Below are 7,218 nucleotides of genomic sequence, written 5' to 3' on the forward strand. Positions count from 1 at the left end.
GAGAGTGGACGGGAGAGTGGATGGGAGTAGTTGAGGGAGTGGATGGGTGAGTGGATGAGAGTGGACGGGAGAGTGGATGAGAGTGGGTGGGTGAGACAGTGGAGGGGTGAATGTACACATGGATAGACTGGGGCTTCGAGACCAGCGGCAAAGCTCACACTGACCTCTGCCTCCAGGTGACGCGGCTCTGTGACCTCTCGGTGGAAGGGGACTCAGTGACCTCCGTGGGCTGGTCTGAGCGGGTGAGTGCAGAGGGCTTGGCCCCCACCTGGGAGATCCGATGGGGCCCTTGACCATGTTGGGGGCCTTGAAGACCCACAGGGGCTAGTGCGTGGCCTGAGGTCGCCTGTGTCCAAGCATAGGTCTGTGTCCCCCACTGTCCCCGGCCTTGGTGTGGTCCTGGTGGAGGGAGTAACAGGGATGAGCAGGCACCCATCAGGCCCCCAGAAAGGATGGCAGGACCCGTGGGGAAGCAATACCCCGGTTCCTTCCGTGGGACCTGCCCACCCAGGACTCGCTCCCCTGGAGCTCCAGTTTCCACTCAGGGTGGAGTGGGCTTTAGTTCCATTTTAGACTACGATGAGAACATCCCGGCAGCAGCTTTGAAGCATGTCACGGGGAGGGCCTGTGCCCCCTGCCCAGAGCTGCCCAGGGCTGCCTCTAGTGCTCGTAGCCCCTCGCTGTGTCCAGCGTGTACACTCACCCTCCCTCCATCCACATAGATTTTCATGCGCCTCAGTCAGTTGCAACAGCCACACGTGTTGCCCAGCTCCTGGGCATGTGTGGAACCTGGAGCTCGGTGTCTGCAGTTTCTCCTTCCCTCTGTGTGACATGTCCCTGTGGGAAGGTCCACGTATCCTGAGTCTCGGCTGGACTCTGACAAACCCAGGCGTCGCATGCGTGGGGCGTGCCCGCCACCCCAGAATGTGCTGAGGGGATTTAAGCTGCTTCTAAAGAGACATGCATTCAAGAGTCTTTAGGGAGACCATCCCAGAGCCCCGGTGAGGAGAGAGCCTGGCGTGACCAAGTCCAAGCCGGGCACAGTCCCCGGGCCAGACCTGACGCTGGTGCTCTGCCCGTGCCTTCGCTCCTAGGGGAACCTGGTGGCGGTGGGCACACACAAGGGCTTTGTGCAAATCTGGGACGCGGCCGCAGGGAAGAAGCTGTCCATGTTGGAGGGCCACACGGCACGCGTCGGTGAGGTGCCCGGGTCCCATGGCTGGTGAGCTCCCCGAGTCCCCAGCTCCCCGAGGCCAGGAGAGGCTCACCCCTACTTCCGCCTGGCCTCCAGGGGCGCTGGCCTGGAATGCTGAGCAGCTGTCGTCCGGGAGCCGCGACCGCATGATCCTGCAGAGGGACATCCGCACCCCACCCCTGCAGTCAGAGCGGCGGCTGCAGGGCCACCGGCAGGAGGTGTGCGGGCTCAAGTGGTCCACAGACCACCAGCTCCTCGCCTCAGGGGGCAACGACAACAAGGTACCCCTGCCCCGAGCCTGGACTTCCCCTTCCCCAGGAGCCGCACCCCTCACGCTGGCAGGAATGGTGAAGCCTGGGCTGGGGGTGGGCGTGGGACCCACTCCACAGCCATCAGCAGGGCCCTGGGCTTGTCCTTCCTGCTTAGCCAGTCCTGCCCTGTGGCACAGGGTGACGAGCGTGTGCCCCCAGGGGTCCTTGAGGGAGCAGCAGGAGGGGTGTGGGGTGGGGTGCCAGGGCAGGTTATCACCCCTGTGAGGACCGGCCTATGGGACCACAGGGCTGGGACAGCCCCGGCCTCACAGCCCCTGTCCCCCAGCTGCTGGTCTGGAATCACTCGAGCCTGAGCCCCGTGCAGCAGTACACGGAGCACCTGGCGGCCGTGAAGGCCATCGCCTGGTCCCCGCATCAGCACGGGCTGCTGGCCTCGGGGGGCGGCACAGCCGACCGCTGCATCCGCTTCTGGAACACGCTGACGGGACAGCCGCTGCAGTGTATCGACACGGGCTCCCAAGTGTGCAATCTGGCCTGGTCCAAGCACGCCAACGAGCTGGTGAGCACGGGTGACCCGGCCTCCCACCAGGCCTCAGGATGTATGTCCTGCTGGCCCCTTGCCTGCCGTCTGAGAGCGGCCTGTGGGGAGATGGGTCAGAGGCGCTGAAGGGAGATGGAGGAGGGAGGCTGGGCAGGGAGGCAGGGAGTTGTCGGGGGTGGAGGGGGAAGGCAAGGCCCCTGGGCCCCATCAGGGCCTCACCTGGGGCAAGACTTGGAGCCTCTGGGCCCTCGTCGCAGCCACACCTGGCGGCTCTGTGAGGAGCGGGGAGCTCCCACAGCTGCTTCTGCTGAGAGGGGAGGCCCAGGACCAAGTGGGCTCTGCGGAGCACCCTGGCCTGCTTCAGCCACTCCGGGCATGCGTCACCAGGAGAGTGTCAGGGATGACTTGCAGGCGGGGCAGAGGGGCTGTGGGCCTGTGTGGGTCCTTGTTGGGCTCCAGCCTTTGGCGGTGGGTGGAGGGGTACACCTGTGGCCTTCACACCTCCCAGACAGACTCAGGAGGCAGAGCCACATCCCCGTATCCCCTGCTCCTCCCGGGCTGGCTGGCGGCTCCGAGCTCTCTAACGGGCTCGGGCGGGTACATAGGAGGCAGCAGGCATAGCGCCCGGCCTCGTTCCCCCCATCGACCGCGGCGCCCCCTCCACCCTCCAGGTGAGCACGCACGGCTACTCACAGAACCAGATCCTTGTCTGGAAGTACCCCTCCCTGACCCAGGTGGCCAAGCTGACCGGGCACTCCTACCGCGTGCTATACCTGGTGAGTGCACGCCAGGCACTTCAAGGTGCCCTGGGATTCTGGACAAACTGCCGTGGCTGCCCCAGAGCACCTGTCCTGTGTTCTTAGGGAGGGTGGTGTGCAGATGTAAAACCCCGTGGGACCCAGCACCGGGGCTGGCTGTCGGGGCATCTGGTGCTGGTTGTATTGCCAGTGTTGGAATGGGCTTTACCGAACTCCCCAGCCCTGCAGGTGTGGGCCCTGTCCTCCTGGAGGACCTCAGCCTCTTCATTTGTTTATTTTCCCCAAAAAGAGGGGTGAAGAGGAAGGCCAAAATTACCTCACACCTGACCACTCAGATGACCCCGTGGCCGTCCTCGCAGTAACTGTGTGCACGTCGCTGGAAGGGGGCCAGGAGGCGTCCTTGACCCTACGTGCCCTCACTGGCCAAGGTTTTATTTCTTCCCTGAAAAACATGTTTTGTGCTTTCATCCACGCATCTGACAGTCCCTCATCTACTCAGAGTGGACGGCCCCACCTTGCAAAGGGGTGTCCTTTGTGTTTTTGCAAAAATGCTCCAACCTTGGCCAGGTGCGATGGCTCACGCCTATAATCCCTCCACTTCAGGAAGCCAGGGTGGGAGGATCGCTTGAGCCCAGGAGTTCAAGACCAGCCTGGGCAACGTAGCAAGACCCCGTCTCTACAAAACCTTTTTTTAAGTGAGCCAGGTGTGGTGGTGTGCACCTGTAGTCCCAGCTACTCAGGAGGCTGAGATGGGAGGATCACCGAGCCCAGGAGATCAAGGCTGCAGTGAGCCAGGATCGCCCCACTGCACACTCCAGCATGGGTGACAGAGCCAGACCCTGTCTTAAAATTAAAAAAAAAACAAAAAGACTCCAACCTTGGTTTCTGCCTGTGGTGGCCTCGGCTTGCTCCTCCCTCCTGGTCCCAGAGTCTGGGCTCTGCCCATGCAACCTGGTTTGGGGGTCCCAGCCACCCCACACCTTGCTCCCCTTTCCTTCGGTCCCCCAGCACTGTCCTGAGGCACCTAGAGGCCCGGTGACATGGGGTGCTTCCCTCCCGTCCACAGGCAATGTCCCCTGATGGGGAGGCCATCGTCACTGGTGCTGGAGACGAGACCCTGAGGTTCTGGAACGTCTTTAGCAAAACCCGTTCGACAAAGGTAAAGTGGGTCGGTATCAGCGCCACTCGCCCCCGCCCCAGCCTGTCCCAAGGTCGTCCCTATACCCACTGTGTCCTCTGGCGTACCCTCCCCTGGGTTCCCCCACCTCCGAGCTTCCCTTACGTCAAATTCCGGGTCATGTGTCAGGGGCAGTGTGGCAGGCCGAGGCTGGACCGGCACCTCCCAGCCTCAGGACCAAGCCCCACAGCCTCCGGTTCCCTCCAGGCAGCTTCCTCCCTAGGGTTGCGGCTCAGCGCGTCTCCCACCCCCATGTGTCTGCAGGAGTCTGTGTCTGTGCTCAACCTCTTCACCAGGATCCGGTAAACCTACCGGGCAGGACCGCACCACGCCAGCCATCGTCGGAGGACCCCAGCTCCTCAGCTTGCATGGACCCTGCCTTCCCAGCGCTTGTCCCCTGAGGAAGGCGGCCGGGCGGGCGGGGAGCTGGGCCTGGAGGATCCTGGAGTCTCATTAAATGCCTGATTGTGAACCATGTCCACCAGTATCTGGGGTGGGCACGTGGTCGGGGACCCTCAGCATCAGGGGCTCTGTCTCCCTTCCTAAAGGGCAAGAACCACATTGGACGGTCCCGGCTCAGACCGTCTGTACTCAGAGCGATGGACGCCCCCTGGGACCCTCACTGCCTCCATCTGTTCATCACCTGCCCACCGGCGCCGCTGGCTCTTCCTGGAACTGCCCACGTCTGCACGGAACAGACCACCAGATACCAGGGCTGATGGGTGGGGGCCTCAGACCCCCGGTTGCCCGTTCACGGCTGCAGTCCCACTATGTCAAACCCAAGACCAGACCCAAGGCCAGACCAAGACGTGTAGGCCTGGGCAGATGGCTCAGGGCCACTGGCGGAACCGGCCTGTGGATCCAGGAGACAGTCCCCGCCTGGGCTTCACGGCGTCCTTGCAGCCACCTCTGCTGTCACCGCTTGAAGTAGCAGTCTCTCTGGAAGCATTTGTGTCACGGCCGTCACCTGGCAGGCAGTGGGCTTCAGATGGGCCTGTGCATCCTGGCTGAGCGTCACCCTCACACCGGAGGACGTCTGCTCTGGACTCGTCACCCCAGGAGAACTGAACACGGGCCTGCTCACTGCCCTGGCTGGAGAGGAGCACAACAGATGCCACGTCTTCGTGCATTCTTCAACACGTGCCCTCACCGGGCCAGCGTCCCCCTTCCCCGCGCAAGACTTGCGTCCCCCGTGCCTGCTGGGTGGCTGGGTCCTGTGGAGGCCAGCGGCGGTGTGGCCCCCGCTCCCAGGCTGCCCATGTCTTCGCCTGTCCTGTCCACCAGCGCCAGCAGCCGTGGGGAAGCCAAGGAGACCCAAGGGGTCCAGGAGGTGGGCGCCCTCCGTCCTTCCAGAAGCTTCCCGGGCTCCTCTGTTCCTCTGTCTCATGCTCCCAAGCCACACAGCAGGCGGGGAGGGAGGCAAGGCTGGGGAGTGGGGCCTGAGCTGAGCACTGCCTGCCCCCCCACCCCTTCCCATTTCACTGGTGGAGACGTGGAGAGGGTGGGGCGGGCTGGAGTCCGAGGGTCCCACCCGCCACCCTGCTGTGCTTGGGAACCTCCACTCCCCACATCCCAATAGCCTGGTGTCCCCAGTGGGGTTGGTGTGCATGTGTACATATGTATTTGTGACTTTTCTTTGGATTTGTTTTGTGTTTTTGTTGAGCAGTCCTGGAAATGTTTGAGGCTAGACGGGGAGGGGCCGGGACCCACCCACTGCTCCTGGGAGACGGGGTCCTGGTTTTAAAGCCCCGTCGTTTCAAGTGGGTGGATCTTCCGCATTCGCTGGAGAGACTCTCCCCACCTCTGTCCAGCGGGTGTGGACTCCTCGCCGCCCGCCCGTGCGGGGGGAGCCGGTGCACGTGGCAATGTGGATTTTCCATGGTCAAGGTCTTACTGTTTCGGGGTTTTTAAATAGGAAAACCAACCCTGCCTTCGCCCATGCCCGCCCTGCCCACAGCAGCCCCTGCAGTGCCAAAGAGCCGCCTTGTCGCTGTGGGCCTCGGGGCGTGGCCGGCTCAGGGCACAGCCCACGGGGGCCTCCGAGGCTCCTCCTGGGACCGGAACCGCCGCAGGGCCGGAGGGAAGGGGTGAGATTTGTGTTGGGGCTGGTTCTGCCCATGCTGGGGGGCGGGGGACCTCCCAGGACAGATCAGCCTTCTTTCTCATGTAATGCAGTGACGCTGTCATTAAACGCGTGGATTCATGTGTGGCCGGGGCTGGCTGGCTCTAGGTCCCCGGCTCGGGTGGGGTCACACGGTCCTGCCCTTGAGTCCCCATCTGGCCCCGGAGCTGCAGAAGCAACTTCTGAGGGGCTTCCCAGCCCTGCATTTCACAGATGGGGAACTCAGCCCTCGAAGGCCGCAGAGACCCCTCCCGGGCCAGTCTGCCGGGTTGCCGGCCACAGTCTTGCGGGGCCAAGGACTGGACTCCAGGCGAGTCCCTGCGATCCAGCCGGACGGCCCTGTTCCCGGGAGGAGGTGCTCGCCCGACCCCATCAAGGAGGGAGGGTGGGCGCTGCGGGGCTGAGCTCACCCCCAGGGCTGGCCAGATGGGACCAGGAGGGACAGAGCAAGTGGGGTGAAGGCCGTGGTGGGAGGGGCCCATGATGACGGGCCAGGGCTTGTGTAGAAATGGGGGCTTTGGTTCCCCACAGCCCAGGACAGCTGAGAAGGGGTGGAGGGGCCCCAGGGGAGCATCCATCAGGCCTTGCGGGGCACGGGGGCCGCTCAGCAGCGCTGGGGCAGGTGCCTCTGCTGTCAACTCCACCCGACAGACCAAGGCCAGTGGGGCCATCGCTTCCTGGGGCGACCCTGGCCATGGCTGGGAGATGCCCGGATGGAGCGGGAGGCTGACGAAGGGCCCTGCAGGGCAGTTTGTGACTTTTTTGTTGATCCTGGAACGTAGCTGGTGCAGTGAGAGGGAAAGAGAATTGAAGAGCTCAGGCTGCCGCAGGTTCTGCAATGAGAGGTGCAGGAGGCAGGAGCCTGGCCCAGGGGGTGCTGGTGCCTCCCCGGGGTCTGGGAGAACAGGAGGAATGGCTGGGAAGTGGTTGGGGGAGCCAGGAGGCCTGGGGGCCAGGGGCTGCAAGGGAGGCTGTGGGGGGTGCCTGGCAGCCAGGAGGCCCCAGGTGGTTTTGAGGCTCGCTCTTGTACGGTGCCTGAGAAGACGGTGAAGGAGCCAGGGCAGGTCCCGTCCTGGGCATTGGAGATGATGAAACTGAGCAGACCTGGCCCATGTGGAGCTGGCCTGGGGGGCACAGCCCAGAGACAGGAGCT

General features: G+C 63.7%; 1 protein-coding gene across 13 annotated transcripts in view; it reads left to right on the forward strand.

Annotated features, from left to right (window-relative positions):
- Window positions 1-6,152, forward strand: part of FZR1 (fizzy and cell division cycle 20 related 1) — a 30,661-nt gene extending 24,509 nt beyond the window's left edge. For 6 of the 13 annotated variants that reach the window (XM_077977067.1, XM_077977066.1, XM_077977069.1 and 3 more), the window contains 7 exons: window positions 177-242; window positions 1,095-1,197; window positions 1,292-1,476; window positions 1,793-2,026; window positions 2,680-2,784; window positions 3,833-3,925; window positions 4,208-5,584. In XM_077977067.1, the coding sequence (XP_077833193.1) occupies window positions 177-242; window positions 1,095-1,197; window positions 1,292-1,476; window positions 1,793-2,026; window positions 2,680-2,784; window positions 3,833-3,925; window positions 4,208-4,249 (828 nt within the window). In that variant the 3' untranslated portion in view covers window positions 4,250-5,584. 13 annotated transcript variants of the gene reach the window in all.
- Window positions 6,153-7,218: the final 1,066 nt, after the last annotated feature.

Source organism: Macaca mulatta, chromosome 19 (assembly GCF_049350105.2).
Source record: "Macaca mulatta isolate MMU2019108-1 chromosome 19, T2T-MMU8v2.0, whole genome shotgun sequence".
Lineage (NCBI taxonomy): Eukaryota > Metazoa > Chordata > Mammalia > Primates > Cercopithecidae > Macaca > Macaca mulatta.